At 41.6% G+C, this 18,000-nt stretch overlaps 2 protein-coding genes across 8 annotated transcripts in view; both read left to right on the forward strand.

Annotated features, from left to right (window-relative positions):
• Positions 1 to 18,000, forward strand: part of LOC310689957 (uncharacterized protein) — a 621,685-nt gene that overhangs the window by 227,344 nt on the left and 376,341 nt on the right. The gene's annotated exons all lie outside the window — the stretch shown is intronic.
• The window catches only part of RARB (retinoic acid receptor beta), a 216,823-nt gene that overhangs the window by 98,234 nt on the left and 100,589 nt on the right, over positions 1 to 18,000 (forward strand). Inside the window, exon 1 of one of the 4 annotated variants that reach the window (XM_083468369.1) lies at positions 9,296 to 9,299. The exons of 2 other annotated variants lie outside the window; for them this stretch is intronic. Coding sequence is in view for 1 of the 2 variants with exons in the window: in XM_083468368.1 (XP_083324494.1) it covers positions 16,011 to 16,167 (157 nt within the window). In the remaining variant the exon portion in view is untranslated. Of the gene's footprint in view, positions 1 to 9,295; positions 9,300 to 15,546; positions 16,168 to 18,000 lie in introns of those variants that run through there. One more of the 4 variants, XM_083468368.1, reaches the window with a different exon arrangement.

Here is an 18,000-nt window from a genome sequence, read left to right on the forward strand (position 1 = left end):
ATTTTCCATGCAGTTCCTTTCATAGTAAATTAAAATACATGGGATTGCATAGCTTGGAGGATTATTTGTAATTAAGACTTCCATCTCTGAGTGACCTGTTTGAAACTATCCCAGATCAGTAATGGACATTAATTCCACTTTGGGACAGTCTATTTACAGGGTGGCAAAGTCTTTCTTGATGTCATTTGTAATTATACAGCTGATTTTTTAAATAGCCTCATGATTGGGGTGGATGTCTAAATAGTCATAGTTTTGAGTAATTACCAATGCTTTTTAAACTGAAGCTTTTTCCAGAAGTTGTTGCTTCTGCTTCTCCATAAATTCAGTTAACTTACCAGGGAGTGGGGGAAGAGAAGGTCTCCGCCCCTAATCTTCATGTATTAATTGAATGAGTGCATAATGCACAGGGTATATTTGGGCATTGAATGAGCTTGCGGAGATCAGAGGTGGAGCCAGCTGGGCCCCCAGTTTGTGTTCATTGAATGTCCAGAAAAGCAGTACCAATAATGTCTGAGAGGGGTTGTTTGTTAACTCCTAAACAGAAAGTATTTGTTTATTATGTACAGTAACAATTAGATAACAAAGTATGCTTTTTCTAACAGAATCATAATGATCAAGCTCTTGATTACAAGGTGAATGCTACTATATTTAGGATGGTAAACATTAAATGAATGTTAAATGGTTTGGGCAGCAGTTGCTGCCAGAGAAGTGAAATTGTGTATGCCAAAGTCCTCTAATTTGAAGACTGCATTTGGTGTTTGCGCAGAACAGCAGACCTTGAAGTAAAGTGACATAGCCATTTTATGTGGTAGATTCCAGAGGCAGCCGTTTTCCTGCCTATGAGCTCTCTTTTTGTGACTGTTATCAGCCAGTTAGGATCAATTTGACTTCTTCTGCTTTAGGTGCAAACATTTTTTAGATTGGCACAGGATGTCTTGCTTTCGCCCAAGTAGACTTCCTCAGGTAGTAAACCTGTGGATGCTCAGTCCTTGTTCTAGGAAACTTGCAGTTAACCTGTGCCTGGACCACACTATTTCAGAATAGAGGTGAATTTTCTTTCTGAAACATTCACTCCACATAGAAACAAAGTATACCGGGGAGAATGTCATGTTTCTAGTCTAGCCTTCTCCCTGACAGGCTTCTCTTCTTTGTGGAGGGTTTTGGTTTTGCAAGGAGCAGCCCCTACCTAAAGTTTGAAGACACAAACCAAGTAAGAAAATACCATGTGCCTAAGTGTCCAAATATCAACTTCATCACACCATCTCACCATTAGTGATACATATTGCATTGCATTTCAGTTTGGAGGTGTGTAGAAACGGCCATCCAGTTGAGACATTTGGGGCTGGAAATAATTTATTTTTATTTTTATGTGGAATATCTGCATCCCACTTTCAAGATGGTGAACAACCAAATAGAATTATTTAAGCATTCCATTGCTAACAATAACTTAAAATCAGTTTCTGATAATAAAAGCTCTAGCATAATACAGCAATGATAGAAATAAGGATGGGGAAAAATATAACATCTATTAAATATGCAGGAGAATAAAATGTTCGTTTCTTCCTTCATCAGCTACATAAGTCTTGAAAATTGTCCCCCTGGTGTGTCTACACAAGTTAGTAGCAAATAAACAGAATGTTCCCATTGCCACCAGTGGTAACTTCTTACTAATCTTTGTAGCCAACCCAGGGGTTTGTGGGTATTTTGGAGGGGAGTCACATTTGGAGATGGAAGTGATAAACCTCTGCTCCTTATGCACTGCAGTTCCTATCACAATGGGGAGGGCCGCCCGAAATAAAGTAGAAAAAAGCAAGTTTACTGCATTGAGCACAACTAGTAGTTTGGCCATTCCATACGAGCAATTCCTCCAAATGAGTAGCCACACAGAATTTCTCTCCTTCCTTGTTTACTTGAGTCAGACCTGACCACCACACAGAGCATCTTCCGGGTCTGATCCTTTAGTCTTTGGTCTAGCTGCACCAGAACTGGACCTCCCAACTACAGCCTGACTCAGAACTTGGAGAAGGCACGACAGCTGCCATCATTCTCTCTGGCAAAATAATAGTTAAAGGAAGAAACACACACACACATTTTGGTTTGGGTTTTTGCGATGTGAGCAATGAAAGCAAAGCAAAGCAAAGCAAAGCAAAACAAAACAAAACAAAACAAAACAAAACAAAACAAAACAAAACAAAACACATACTGCTCAAAATGGGGGACTGATGAAGCAAATATGATTTTAGCAAACATTACAAAACAGAGGAGGGTGGGGTAGTAAAACGGAGGAGAATTGCACAGCCCTAGTTTGATACTCTCAATCGCAGCAAGAACTTCTTTGGGGTACATCTTTGGTAAGGAGGTTGCACCTATATTCTACCAACACACACATGGTTCATAGAGACTACATAAGCCATCCTTCTGCAATGCTAAATAAGGCACAGGAGATTTTTAGTTGCCAGGAATAGCTCTGTAATGAGGCAGGGAGTGCATCAGCTCATACTTCAAATTTCTCCGCACCCTTGCTGTTGTGTAATAATAGAGCTGTAAGTGGTAGGCATTCTTTCTGCTCTGTGAATGTTGCTTGCTTTGTGAGGTTTGGCACCATAACAGTAGGTGGGTTGATATACTGTACATTCAACATTGTAGAGGCACAGTCATTGTCGTCATGTAGATGCCGCTTAGCAAGGAATAATTGTTGGAAATAATGTTGTTTCCTGCCATAAAGGCAGAGCGCACAGTATAGCGGGAAACAGTGGCGTAGGTATTGCTGGAAGATACAGGGATATACTCAGACTTATGAAGGAAACAATATTCATACAGAAGTAAGAGACACTCTCTTGAATTAAACTGCACAGTAACAGCAACAATGGCGGTTGTATATTCATGCAAATTGGCCATAAATAAGATAAATAAGATGGGACGCAGGTGGCGCTGTGGTCTAAACCACTGAGCCTAGGGCTTGCCGATCAGAAGATCGGTGGTTCGAATTCCTGTGATGGGATGAGCTCCCGTTTCTCAGTCCCTGCTCCTGCCAACCTAGCAGTTTGAAAGCACGTCAAAGTGCAAGTAGATAAATAGGTACCACTCTGGCAGGAAGGTAAATGGCGTTTCCGTGCGCTGCTCTGGTTTGCCAGAAGTGGCTTAGTCATGCTGGCCACATGACCTGGAAAAACTGTCTATAGAGCCTATAGAGTGAGATGAGCGCTGCAACCCCAGAGTCGTCTGCGACTGGACTTAATGGCCAGGGGTCCCTTTACCTTTACCTTTAAGCTTTTAATCCCTGTTACTTTGTCCTTGTTCTCTATTTGTGTTTCTTTTCATTTCAAGGACTGACTCAGTACTGCGTGCGCACTTGTCCTAAAGTGCATATATCTTTCTCTTTTTAGATCTGTTTTTATATTTAAGTGCAGGATTACTTTCTCTGAGATGGCAGAGCATAAGCTATTCAGGACTGTTTTATTGAGGCTTTTTGCTTCATGCTTACTGAGAGCCATTCTAGACGTAATGGCAGCAACTGCATTCATTGTTTATGCCTCTCCTGCATCCAGGTATGAATTGAGGCTCCTGGTTCTAAGTTTAACATCAAAAACGGGGAGAGAAGTTGAATACCTCCCTGCAGTCTATCGCTTGAAATGGCAGCAATATGACACGTGACCCATGCTGGGGGAATAGGCCTGGGGCAAAAGGTTGTGGGGACCTGCTAAGCTCCCCTTATCTGCACACTTCTTTTGATCTTGACATTAGACTTCTAGCTCCAGCTTTATATATGATTGGGGCAGGCATGTGAACAAAGTTGAAATTCCTCCATCCAGCCTTTTTGGAGATCGAGGTCCTGTTTCTATGCCATGGGAGCTGGGCGTAAGGATGGGGAAATCTGTCAATATCAGATTCTCCCAGCTACTCACTTTTCCTGTCTTCCGTTTCCTCACATTTCCACATCAGTTTGATATTTTTAAAAGAGTCCTCGTTAAAATTTACCAGCCTTTTAGTGTGAATTTCCTTAAATATACACATTTTTGTATGTAATTTTGCCCACTGTACACATTTTTGCAAAGCTGTTTTCCTTGATACAATGCATAATGCTATTTTGTCTGCTATTTTCAGTAGTAGTTGCATCTCTGTGTACATGTCACCTCAATACATGTACATGTACACATTACTTGGCTGGAGAACTGAATTGCAAAATTCAGAGAAGCGTGAATTTCAGAGGCTGGCTGTGTTTCGGTTTGCATATTGCTTTGGAAAGTGCAAATTCACCTTTTACATGTCAACTGAATCAAATTCATTCCCCATCCCTAGGAGTGGATGGAATGAGTGGGCAGTAAGTCAAATATCAAATACTTACAGAAAAGGCAAATTTGAAATCCAGCTAGAAACATTGGTTATCACGTGAAGAGGCTTTAAGTAACTTTACAGTGCTCCTGGTCTTGTTTTGGACCCCTCCCCTTTATGGTGCTAGGGAAATTGCTGTGTTTTACATAATGTAGTTTCAGAAATACCTCCTGCATCAGAAATAATTAATTTTGTATCATCTGAGCCAACAGCCAAAGGAACTTAAGCTCTGCTATAAGGAAGCTCAGATCATTTTGAGCTGCCATACTTCCTTTACCCCAAATTCTTCTGGGACCTTTTTTTTAGCTGGAACTTACCATAACTCAGTTCCGGCACGTCTCGGGAGGGCTGCGTTGTGCATTCATGGCATCCCTTTTTCTAGAAAAATAGCACTGAGTTTATCCTTAGTCTTAACATCATACATTGACCTTTTTTAAAAAAAAAAAATCATTTGTTTTATACCTTTATGGTTAATTTTTCTTTTTTTGAAATATTTTAAAATATTGGCATGAAAGTGCAGGAGAGGAGTTCAGGTTCTCAGGACTCTGCCAAACTTCATACATTACTTGAACAAGCTGTTCGATATTGGTCACCTACTAAACAGGCAGCAGTGGAACAGCATCTCCCAGATGCTGATCGTTTTCAAGTTGCTTTGGGGAGCTCTGACCACTGCCACTTCGGCCCAAACTCAGGCGCAAAAAGCAGTGAAAAAGTTGAAAAAAACCCCTACTGGTTGATACTTTGTATGTGATTGGAAATTACAAAGAAAAGCCATTTCCTGACAGCTACAGCTGTCAGTCACAGAACGACCCCACCTGCTCTCTCCTCTGCTACAATTTCCCATATATAGAGAGCAAATGCAAAAATGTAGCAAAATGGGTCAAAAACCACCTTCTGATGCTCCAAGGCAGGTCTTAAGCCTCAGAATGACTCTGCTTCACATGTGAATTTACTCACCTTTCAAAGCTGTCCAAATGCCTCTGAGGTGGGACTGCTCACATTGGATTTTTGTCTCATTCAAGGATTTTGGTCCGACCTAGTTGATACCAAAAAGGTCATGCTGCTCTTACACCGGCCAACATCTCGTTGGCTTATGAGAAGGACACAGCAGGATATGCCATGAGCTCAATAGCACTCTTCTCATTTGTTTTGTCTGAGCAACTGGTATCCAGAGGCACACCAGCTCTAATACTGCACCCAGTATTAATATAGCTATCAAGACTAATAGCCACTCATGGTTCTCCTCCATGAATTTGTAGAATCCCCTTTTAAAGCCATCCAGGTTGGTGGCCTAGCTTTCTCGTGTTGGTGCTGATGTTTAAAGCCCCAAATGGCCTCGGCCCAGTATACCTGAAGGAGCGTCTCCACCCCATCGTTCAGCCTGGACACTGAGGTCCAGCTTCGAGGGCCTCCTGGAGGTTCCCTCACTGCAAGAAGTGAAGTTACGGGGAACCAGGCAGAGGGCCTTCTTGGTTGTGGCACCCAGCCTGTGGAACGCCCTCCCATCAGATGTCAAGGAGATAAAACCTTTAGAAGACAACCTTTAGAACTATAAAACCTTTAGAAGACATCTGAAGGCAGCTCTGTATAGGGAGTTCATAATGTTTAATATTTTATTATGTTTTTGTGTATGCTGGAAGCTGCAGCAACCCAGTCAGATAGGCGGCATACAAATAATAAAGTTTTTGTTGTTGTTATTTTGATATTATCTCACTTTACCTAGACCCTACATTCTTGGAGCTTAGCTTATGGATGCAGAAGTCAACACCCCTCTGGGAGTTCACTGTTTCTTTATTGCTATTGATTCTATATTGTCTCATGAGCGCACTTCAAAACCACCATACTCAAGAGGCTTCCTCTTCCCTTAATTCCTGTCACTTTTCCTAAGCCCAAACAAGGCTGCCTTCTTAACAGCACCATCTGGACTCCATATCTGTACCCAAGGAAACAAGGCATTTTTCCCCCTTTATTTATTGTGTGAAAAATAGCAAATAATGAGTGTTTTTGTTTTTAAATTTTCATAGGACTCATTAATTTTAAGCGATCTTAACACCTTGCACATTTCTTGCACATTTCTTTTTAATTATATATAAAGTTCTATTTTAGTAGCTTCATATTATATCCCAACTTCTTGTTTTTGGTCCTTTGAACTTTGAAGCAAAGCATAGGTAGAAGTTTAAATAAATATATAACAGACCACTTTGAAAGAGCAGTTACAGGGTAACATTCAAGCCACAGCACTGACCTTGCTGTAGAAACTACAGAAAAAAGGCAAAAGTTTTACAGAGATATAAATCAGAGAATGTGTACTCCAAAAATGGTTTAATTAGGTCTTTTTGCTCATTGATTTTGTATTTGGCTAATGATTCCAGCTCTGAGATCATAACACTATATAAGATGTAAGATATCTTTTAACCCATGTGTTGATTTTGACATTGACATAGTAATGTGACCTAATAATGTTTTCCAATATTTTAATTTTTGCTGATGCTCAAAAATACTATAGAAGAGCTGATTCGTAATTATAACATACAGCATTGCATAAATTTCTACTTAATTAAAAAGCTTCTAAATTCTGACTAATCAATTTGCAAAGGTTTTTGACAAATTGCACATTTAATTTCAGGAGATTTATTAATAGTTTGACCTATAGCTAGCTAATTACAGTTATAGTACTGATGCAGTAATACTGAAGACCTACAGAATGATACAGTTACACATTTATTTTGGTATGTCTACCTTAATTCCAGAACATTACAATACACTTACATTTTTAGCTGTTTCTGCATAATGCCTGGAAGCTGCGATATAATGTGTGATGGAAGGATCTTCTAAGTACACACTACATTTATATGAAAGCATAGTTTCAATATGAGTGTAATTTATTGGATCCCAGTGCTTCTCTTTATAGAGAATCTTAACACCATTTGCTCTCAGAAACTGCCTTGAAGCCAGTGGTATTAACTTGCCTGATAACAGAAGTTTAATTCCGAATCTGTGGGTGACAGCAATTCATTCAGTTTATCCCAATGGTTAGAACCCATCTTCTGCCCAACAGCCATTCCCACAGTTCTAATTTGATGCATTCTGATTAAAGGCATTTTAATATAATATTGCATGTAGTTATCTCTGTCCTTTAAAAATCAACTAAAGATGCTATCCAGCTACTATGATTCAGGTCTCATTGATTTCAACAGTTCAACCTCCCATTAAAATCAATAGGACTTAAAAGTGCTTGGGTTGAACCATGCCACTATGTTTCTCAAGATGGAAAGTAATGAAGAAGTTTCCAATAGGTTGGGTGGGGAACAGGATCTGGCCGGATGGCCAAAACTAGAGCTCCTCCACCTCCTGTGGGCCAGATCCTAATCTCGCTCACCACCTGTGGGACACTTTGACCCAGCTTCAAAGGAAAGAATCGAGCACTCAAAACTACACTCTCAATTTTTTCCTTCCTTTGCAGGGACGACTTTAATGAAAGCTACTTCTGCAAAAGAACATTTCCACCCCCACCCCCTTTGCAGTCCAGCTTTAGCTCCAGCCAGGCTGCAAAGGAAGATTCCTGCCAAAAGCCAACTTGTAGCATTTGGGGTCAGATGCACATGGAAAATCCAGACCCAGGTACTTCAAAGTGCAGCTGATCCCATTGGGGCTTGCAAATGGTGCCGATTTTAAAAGGTGCCAGATGCGAGCCCTGTTTCAAAGGAACAGTTCATTTGCAGCTGCATCTTTACCTGCCCCAAAGCTGATGTTCCTGTGATGTCAGTTGTTGGGCAGGTAGCTATGGCTTGGTGGTGGTGGTGGGGAGTCTTGTGAGCCAAATTAGAACTGTAGCTGCACCACCTAATGTGATCCACAAGCCTTATTTGTTCCCTGTGCCTGTTTTAGCTGGTGTAACCCAGGGGTCAGCGAACTTTCCACAGGGGGCCGGTCCACTGTCCTTCAGACCTTGTGGCGCGCTGTACTATTTTTTAAAAAAACGAATTCCTATGCACACTGCGAGGGGGGCAAGTAGACCTCCTCCCCATCCCCACCCCAGCCCCAGCTGCCTTCTCGGTTTGCCGCCTGCCTCATTCACTGATGGGCTGGCGGCAGTGGTGCGAAAGGGCTTCCTCCCCGCCTAGAGAAAGAAGGTGCTGTGCTTACCTTCCCAGGTGCTGCCACCGCCGCCCCTGCTGCTTCTGCTTCTCTGAAGTGGGTAGGCAGAGCGAGCTTGTCCACTCCGCTCTCTGGCCCACAGGAGCACCAGGGCGGCGGGGACGGGAGGAAGAGGCCGAGTGGCGGCGGCTCTGCCAATCAAATGCCACACCTGGTTTACCTCAGCGGCATTTGATTGGCAGAGACGTCCCCACGCCGCGCTGAGGTAAACCAGGCACGGCATTTGATTGGCAGAAATGTCCCCGTGCCACGCTGAGGTAAACCAGGCATTTGATTGGCAGAGCTGCCGCTGCTTGGCATCTTCCTCCTGTTGCTATAGCCAGGAGTCTCGGCTTCATGGCGGGTTCCAGCTTCGTAGCGCAGGCCAGATTTAGGACCCAGGTGGGCCTGATCCGGCCCAGGGGCCTTAGTTTGCTGACCCCTGGTGTAATCCCTGTATACCCTTGGTCTTTTCTATTGAGTGCTTTCCTAATGTTGATAGGTTATACAGAACTTAAGCCGGACTGATTATTAATATTCTGAATATAGTTGTTAATGTTCCATGAGATCACAGGATTTTAGCTAATAGCTAGAGGTGCAGATGGGGTGTTGGATAGAAGTTGTCTGTCCTCACCACAATCCCTGGCTATATTTTTGCTGACAGACTACTTTGTGTTGCAGAGTTCTGGAGTATATCACTGCATCATAAGATCAGGGAAGCTGTGCTGACATGTGCTTTTACATCAGGTTTCACAGGATCAACATATGCCAAAGGATTAGCTATACACTATCGGTTCACTACTGAAATTGTACTAAGCCATCACCAGCAAGAAGCCTCTGTTATGGAAGACTATTTGAAGGGCTGCTGTAGCCCAGACAAACACAAAAGGACAACATAGCCTTACTAAACAGCTCATTCCAAACAGGTTTGGGATTTGGAGAATCGGACAGAGGCAATGCTACTACAGGAAATATGGTTGTATAAAAAATATGCTGTCTGTCCATGCAGTGGACTCTTCTGAATTAACTTTGCATTATAATTCTATTATGCTAACTGAAACTTTTAAAATGGTATCTCAGACAACTTGGCAGGGATATAGCAAAATAAAACGATAAGTCTGTACCACATTCTGTATGGTGGGGATAGTCAACATGGGGATCTCCACGTGTTGATAAACTACAAATCTCATCATAGGTATAGGTAAAAAGGTAAAGGACCCTGATATCAGAACAGCCAACTTGAGATGGCAAGGAGACACAGAGAAAGGCTCCAGGTGATGACCACAAAGCCTGGGCATGTTTATGTGGTCGAAGGTGGTCCTTTAGGCATTCTGGAACCTTTTAAGGTTCTGCAGGTGATCACTAGCACTTTGAATTGTGCCAGGAAATGGATTGGCAGCCAGTGTAGTTGTTTTACAATAAGGGAGAGATCCATATGTTTTCATTTAGGCAGCTTAGAAAATAATAGGAAATGTGATTTGGTGTTCTGTCTCTGGGAGGTTTGCTATAAGGTCTGCAGACTCCTGTTCTTTTGCATAAGGCGGTCAGGACAAGTATATTTCATTTGCAGTGTGATTCATGGTTCTCAATGGCCATTGCTGAACAAAAACCAGAAATACAGATATAGAACGAAAACTTTGGTTGCAAATTGTTGTTTTATGAACATGGACTTCAAAAGTACTGTGTCACCCAGAGAAATACATATAGTAATACCAAAGGAAGTAGAATTTTGACCATTACTTTAGCTTTTATTACATTTATGGCTAAGAATATGTTTATTGTACAGTTTTTGCCAGTGAAGATTGAAAGGAAACAGATCGCATAGGTGACACATAATAAGAAAACTCTTTTCATATGGGCTTCAAGAAGAATTTCATAGCATTTTCCTGCCACCCCTTTACCATCTTTCAAGAACTACGGATAAGAGTGTAAAATATTCACACCTCATTACGTTTAAATTAACTAAGGAATTAATTACTGCTTCAGTGTATATTCTTGCTAATTATAATGAATAGTAAGCTGTATCTTTTAAATGACTATTAGTTTCATTTGAAAAATTTTCCCATTTCCCCAAGAATGTAAGGTTTACACACACACACAAACCCAAATATAATTTTAAAAGCTAATGTGAGCTAATTAATTTATTACAAAAATGGGAAGAAATAGTAAGAATAGGCATCTAGATAATCCAAAGAATTAATGTTACTTAATTACACAGGGACTCGATAATAACCAAGCATTACCATAGGCATAATTCATTATGAAACATCCAGAACTACCCAGCTAATTTAGATATATTATGAAAAAAGCTATCTTAATTCAATTCCGAGGCAATTTGGCATAAATTACTAAATTTATTTTTATAAAACATAAAAATCTGTGTGACTTTTAAAATACATCACATAAGCATGTTAATCCTTTAGGGACAAAATACGAAATAAGCATACTGATATTTGTTTTCAGCCTTATTTTATCTCCTCTACTATTACCCTCAGGTAGAAATCATCTCCCAGTTTTTCATTGCTTCCATCCGGTGGATCAAAGAATATGGCCTGTAGCTAGGGATGGAGAAGAAATTCATTTGGTTTGCATTTTAAAGCCAGTTGGCTTACTTTGCCAATCCCAAACTTACATGCAGATTCGAATGCAGTCAGCAATGAGGCTTGTATTCTTTTAATTTTCAAGTGCAGTTTAAGCTTTACAAATGCACAGAGAATGTGCGTGTCCCTGGAAAATGTATACAAAAATGTGTTGCATTAGGAGGAATTGCATTGAAAAGCATACAAAAGTCGCATTGTGGGAGAATGCATATAAAATGCCTGTCCAATGCGCGTCAAATGTGTACAATTGAAATGCAGGGGGTTTTTTGTTGCATTTTTATAAACTACAAAAATAATAATGTGAGGATAAAATAGGGTGGGGGCAAGGACCATGTGTACAATTGAGTTCCTTGGAGTAAAACATGGAACTGTAAGTAGGTGTGTGTTTCTGAACGTAATTAAATCTGCTGGTACTTACCTGTAATGGCCAAAACAATTAGGCACCAGGATTTTTTGAAAGACCACTGCCTCCTGTGTCAGCCTGCCTGAAATTTGCAATATTCATCAGAGACTGTGTGGCAGAGAGGGGGCTGACATCGCATCTGTGACATCACATGTGTGGCATTGCATCATGTTTTGGGAGGAGCCAGTGGGTGGAGCCAAACATGGTGGCCAGTGGCTTCTCTCTCATGCTTGGCCTCCTTCCCTATCAGGAGGAGGAGAAGCTCGGTCCCTTGGAGCTGGCGCCCCTACTCTGTGGGATCTTCCACTACCAAGAGAGCCTAATATGGTGAGTAGCGGGTATAGGCCCTTGTCTATAACTATATCCTGATTCTCAAAGCCCCTCTTTAGGGAAGTCAGGCTAGATTCATGTGTACTTAGTTTTAAATGAACTGTAATAAGGGTTTGTTTTGCCTGGCTTTTGATGAGTTTTCAATTCTACTCCCTGGTTTTGTTTTCATTATGGTTTTTTTGGGTTTACTTGGACAGTGGACGGAGCAAGGGCACACATCACTCGGTCTCAGTCTTCCCCCTTAACGGTGAGATGTTTTTCAAAACATTCATCTCAGCTGTCTTCATGTTTCAGTTACAGTGGTACCTCGGGTTAAGAACTTAATTCGTTCCGGAGGTCCATTCTTAACCTGAAACTGTTCTTAACCTGAGGTACCACTTTAGCTAATGGGGCCTCCCGCTGCCACTGCGCCGCCGCCACACGATTTCTGTTCTCATCCTGAAGCAACGTTATGCACAGGATGGTCTTAAGATAGCAAACTAAAAGAAGCAAAGATTTATCTAGTCTAGCATATCCTTTCTATGACTGTACATTATAAGGTAAAAGGGTAAGGGACCCCTGGACAGTTAAGTCCAGTCAAAGGCAACTATGGGGTTGCAGTGCTCATCTTGCTTTCAGGCTGAGAGAGCCGGCATTTGTCCACAGACAGCTTTCTGGGTCATGTGCCCAGCATGACTAAACTGCTTCTGGCGCAACGGGACACCATGACGAAAACCAGAGGTAAACACCATTTATCTTCTCACTGCAGCAGTACCTATTTATCTACTTGCACTGCTAGGTTGGCAGAAGCTGGGACAGAGCAACGGGAGCTCACCCCGTCGCAGGGATTCAAACCGTCAACCTTCTGATTGGCAAGCCCAAGAGGCTCAGTGGTTTAGACCACAGCGCCACCCGCTCCTTGGATCATTATACCATTGGTCCATATCTTATATCATTGGTCAGCTTGCTCAGCGATGTCTGCAACAGGATTCAGAAACCTGTGGTCTTCAAAATGCTGCTAAACTACAACTCCCATAATCCTCTTCTAAAGTTCTTTCAGCTGCCAGCTAATCCAGTTTTATACAATCCCCATGTCAACAGCGCCCCGGGATCTTGGTTGCGGATCTGTTGCAAAGAAAATCTGTCACCATGAATCCTTTTGGCCTCAATGAATATTAATTATAGGCTGAGTTACACAAGGACAGTAATGTTAATATGAGTTGAATTCTTTAGAATTTTTGTGAGTTCTCATACTGGCCTTTGAATATTAGTTTTATATTTTTGTGAGTTGTCATACAGGCATTTGAATATTTGTTGTTTAGTCATGTCTGACTCTTCGTGACCCCATGGACCAGAGCACGCCAGGCACTCCTGTCTTCCACTGCCTCCCGCAGTTTGGTCAAACTCATGTTGGTAGCTTCGAGAACACTGTCCAACCATCTTGTCCTCTGTCGCCCCCTTCTCCTTGTGCCCTCCATCTTTCCCAACATCAGGGTCTTTTCCAAGGAGTCTTCTCTTCTCATGAGGTGGCCAAAGTATTGGAGCCTCAGCTTCAGGATCTGCCCTTCCAGTGAGCACTTAGGGCTGATTTCCTTAAGAATGGATAGGTTTGATCTTCTTGCAGTCCATAGGACTCTCAAGAGTGTCCTCCAGCACCATAATTCAAAAGCATCAATTCTTCAGCGATCAGCCTTCTTTATGGTCCAGCTCTCACTTTGAATATTAGTTTATATCAAATGCTGCTTTCCTCTCTGTTAAGATGAAAGCAAAACTTTTCCTGCACAGTGGCTATTTCAGCTCAAAAAGTTGAATATTCTCACATGAACACATGGTTCCATCTCCCACCGCCTAAGAGGCCTGCTATTCATTAAAAGCTCAGTGACACTGCTTGCTGACTGGGTTAACAAAACTTGAATATGAGAAGATTCAAAGAACACATATAAAAAACGTTCTTTTGAAATTGATATATCTAAATTGAAAACAAACCGTATTCAACACACACACACAAACACAATACACACATAAACCAGATGTAATCTGAAAGGGCATAAAACAATCTAAAGAAGTCTTATTATTCTACTTGCAAGTGGTCTCAGAAAGATTGGTATCCTTAAATGTAGGATTATTATTTTTTAAAAAAGAGTGGAATGAATGAATGGTTTCCTAGCCAATCAATTAAATTGAGCCTCCATATCTAAAAGCAGCATACTGCTGAGAAAACAGGTGATGGGTGTCAACAGAAACGGAACACCCATTCTATTTATGCTCTGTTTGTCAACCTTCTAGAAGAATCTGGCTAAGTAATTGCAGGAAAAGCCAGTAGCTTAGAGCCGGAGTATATGCTTTGTATACAAAAGGTTCCAGGTTCAATGACCCAACAGTTCCCGGTAGGGCTGTAGAGACCCCTGTGTGAAATCCTGGCAACCTGATGCCAGTCGCTGTAGACCAAGTGTGTAGAACCTGTGGTCCTTCCTAATGTTGTTGGACTCTCATTGACCTCGGCCAACATAGCCAATGGTTCATAGAATCCTAGAATTGCAGAGTTGGAAGGGACCACAGGGTCATCTAGTCCAACCCCACCCCCACCCCACTATTCCAAGAATCGTTCACCCAACAAGGGGCTCGAATAATCCATCAACCTCTGGATTGATCGCAGGTTCTCCATCCCTGTCATAGACAGGGATCTGTGTGAACAGATAAAAAGCAGGTGGAGTGTTGCTTTAGAATTATTATAAGCTGCATTTGGCTTCTGTGCTTTCATTGCCGCCAATAGCTTTGCACTATCACAGTTACGGGGCGGGGGGACACGTCGTTTTGAGAGCAGGGACAGAGCGATTTTGCTGTGCACTGGACTTAAAAAAAATTAAATACTGGCAACTGAACCGCTGAAGGATTTGAGGGCTGTTTCACGCATGATTCCCACCCACCCCCATATGTTGAGATACAATAACTTTTATGAAGGGGGGAAAGCATGCACTTATGCATGCAAAAATTGTGCTAGTGTGTACTTTGCTATGTGCTGCAGCTTCTGAGCGCAACCTAACCATGGCAGTGAATATGGGGGAACTGGAAGCATAGACGTAGAACCCTGTCCAAGGCATGAGGGAATTCCACTGCACTCTCTCTCTCTCTCTGTGTGTGTGTTTGTGTATATGTATCCTGTCTAGGGCTCTAACGCTGGTCTGGCAAATCATTGTGAGCTGTATGTATACGACTGTCCCCCATTAAGTCTGTTTTTATATATAATAGAGTGAATGCAATATGTCACCCTTGTCTTTCCTGAACGATGCCAGGAGAGAATTGGGACGTGTTTATGCGTAGAATCGAGCGTGTATGTTTGCTTCACTCGAAGGAAGGAAGGAAATCTTTATAGAAAAGAAGCTTTGGAGAAGAATTAAACAGCGGAGGGAGGATAAAGAGAGAGATTTTGTAAACTTTAAGGCATGTCTCTCTGTGTGTGTTTGTGTGCAGCACTGCTGCTTAGAATCCTGAGGCAACTCTTATTTCTATTTTATATCTTTTTTAAAAAGTGTTTGTCTTCCTTTCTAAAGGGACGTTATTATAGGAACGGCAGCTACTGGCTGCCTGCTTCTGTGCCTGCCTGCATTATTTTGCAAGGCTGCCGGGAGTTTTTAAGCTGTGTGAGAATCCTGGGAGTTGGTGATGTCAGACTGGTTGGGTCATTTGAAGGTTAGCAGCCTGGGAAGGGTTCATGGAAAGTTCACTCGCATATATTAAGCAATTCAATCTTTCATTCTGTGTGACACAAGTAGTAGGAAGTGAGCTGTTCGCAGGCAGAAGGATCTATTCGCCGGCAAGGGGGGATCCAGAGCTCTCACCGAAGCCTGTTTTCTCTGCAAAACTTGGACGCTGCACAGGATATTTTTAAAAACACCTATTTGGTGGAAGCCTGAGAAGCAAGAAGGCTCCTTCGAGGTTTTGAGGAAGAGATGGAGGAAAACTGAAACTTGGAAAGCTCCCTGCTTCCCCCCTCCTATTCTGCCGGATTGGCTGAACAGGCTGGAAAATGGTAAATGATCATTTGGATCAATTACAGGCTTTTAGCTGTGTTGTCTGTCATAATTCATGATTCTGGTCTGGGAAAAAGACCAACAGCCTACGTGCCAAAAAGGGGGCAGAGTTTGATGGAGTTGGAGGTACTTTCCTATGCCATTTTCCTCCACACCTAGCGGAAGGCACTTTTCCAGACCTACTGTGGAGGGGGAATCATGTTTGACTGCATGGATGTCCTAGCAGTAAGCCCTGGTCAAATGCTGGATTTCTACACTGCAAGTCCGTCTTCCTGCATGCTCCAGGAGAAGGCTCTCAAAGCATGCTTCAGTGGATTGGCACAAACAGAGTGGCGGCACCGGCACAGTGCGCAATGTAGGTCCCGCGGTTATTTTGCTCCACTTTCCCCCCTCTGCTTTATTTATTTGCATGATGTAATAATAATAATAATAATAATAATAATAATAATAATAATAATAGCCGCTACACACACAAGCAGGTGAAAGAGGCATCCTTTCCAAACCACAGCTATTCAGATATGTGGTTGTGCATACAAATTCTTCAAACATTTTGAAAGAACACCAGCCTAGGTGTGCTTCGCTTTTCCCGCTTGCAGTGTTGCTTCTCTAGTGTATTCTTTGCATCTTGTAAATAGTTCATGGGGGAAACGGATTATTATTATTATTATTATTATTAATAATAATAATAATTTATTTATCATTCAGTGTAGGTTGTGTGTAAATTTTCCTGATCGGTACAGGCTCTTTGCTCTTCTAATAACCTGTTTGGAATTTAGTCTATATCTTTTCCCCCACCTAAACAACCAGTTAATTTGGCAGTGTGCTGCCCTGTGACTTTAGCCTCAATAGGATGGGCAGAATTGGGAGTTGTAAACTCCCATAAATGTTTTCCTTTTTTTTTTCTGGGCGTGGGTGGGGTGGGGAGAAGAGGCAATATTTCTTTGCATTGACCTTGCTGCCACCTTTCTCCTTTTTACTTTGTTGCTCTAAGAAGTCCCTGTTTTTGCTAGAAAACTAACTGTGAACACCCCTTGTGTTTCCCCATCAATTATCTCAGCGCTTTCCGAATCTGTTCAGAGCCTGGGACTTTCAGGAAAAGGGAGCTGCTTCTTCGCCGGTGCAGGTTTTTTTAAAAAATTGCTGTTTTGTTATCAGATCTTGACATAGTGCTGGAGAACATAGGTGGCAAACAGCGGCAATCCTTAATCTTACGTTTCGAGTCTGAGAAACAGCAAGAAATAGCAAAGTCCCAGCACCACTTTCTCTGCATTAAAAGAAGAAAAAAACAGCCTTGAAGGATGCTTCATTGCTCTGACACTGATTTAGATAAATGATGGCTATCTATCATTTTTTTTAACATACTCTTTGACACCTCAATGAGGCATTGACTATAGAAGTATGTTTGATATCATTGTGATTCCTAGGTATCCCAGTTGCTTTGAAATAGGTGGAGCTTTTTTTAAAATTCAGAGTGTTTAATCCACAAGGGAAGAAAAAGAAATGAGAATTTTGTTCAGATGTGTGGTACGAGCATGAGAGCTAATGCTACAGTCTACATATTTTCATCATAATTCGGTCTCTGTTAGCATTGGACATTCAAACAAAACTTAGAAGCTCGTCCCTGAAGAATTTAACATTTTTGCCTCTTTAGGAAAGTAGAGGCAAAGTCAAAAACAAACCTCAAACAAGCAAATCAGAAAATGTAGCCCAAATATTTTCTAGGCGTTTCCACGCTTGCAGGTTGAAAGACTGTGTTAATTCTGTATAGCTAACCGAGAAAGAACTTTGCTTAAGTTTGTAAATATGTTCTGGAAAGTTTTATTTTCTTAGCAAGTTTTCTATAACAGCATACTTTAGGTATTATTTTTTTTTACAATATCAAACTTCTAGAAAAATAGTTTAGAGAATTTACTGCTGGCGATCTGCTGTTTGAAGTCAAAATATTACAAGTCTTTCACAATGCCATTAATTAGAACCAGCTTTTAAAATATGTATATATGCTGCCTTTTCTCCTGAGCAAGTTAAACGTGTGTGTGTGTGTGTGTGTGTGTGTGTGTGTGTGTGTTTCACCATTACCAGCAGGCAGCAAGTGTTAAATGTGTCATTTGCCTAGAGCTGGAGATAAGGAAAGAGGCTGGATTAGAAGAAGGGAAGCTAATCAAAGGAACTAGTAACCAGAAAGGGGGGG

Source organism: Podarcis liolepis (genome assembly GCF_965112155.1).
Source record: "Podarcis liolepis genome assembly, chromosome: 12".
Classification (NCBI taxonomy): domain Eukaryota; kingdom Metazoa; phylum Chordata; class Lepidosauria; order Squamata; family Lacertidae; genus Podarcis; species Podarcis liolepis.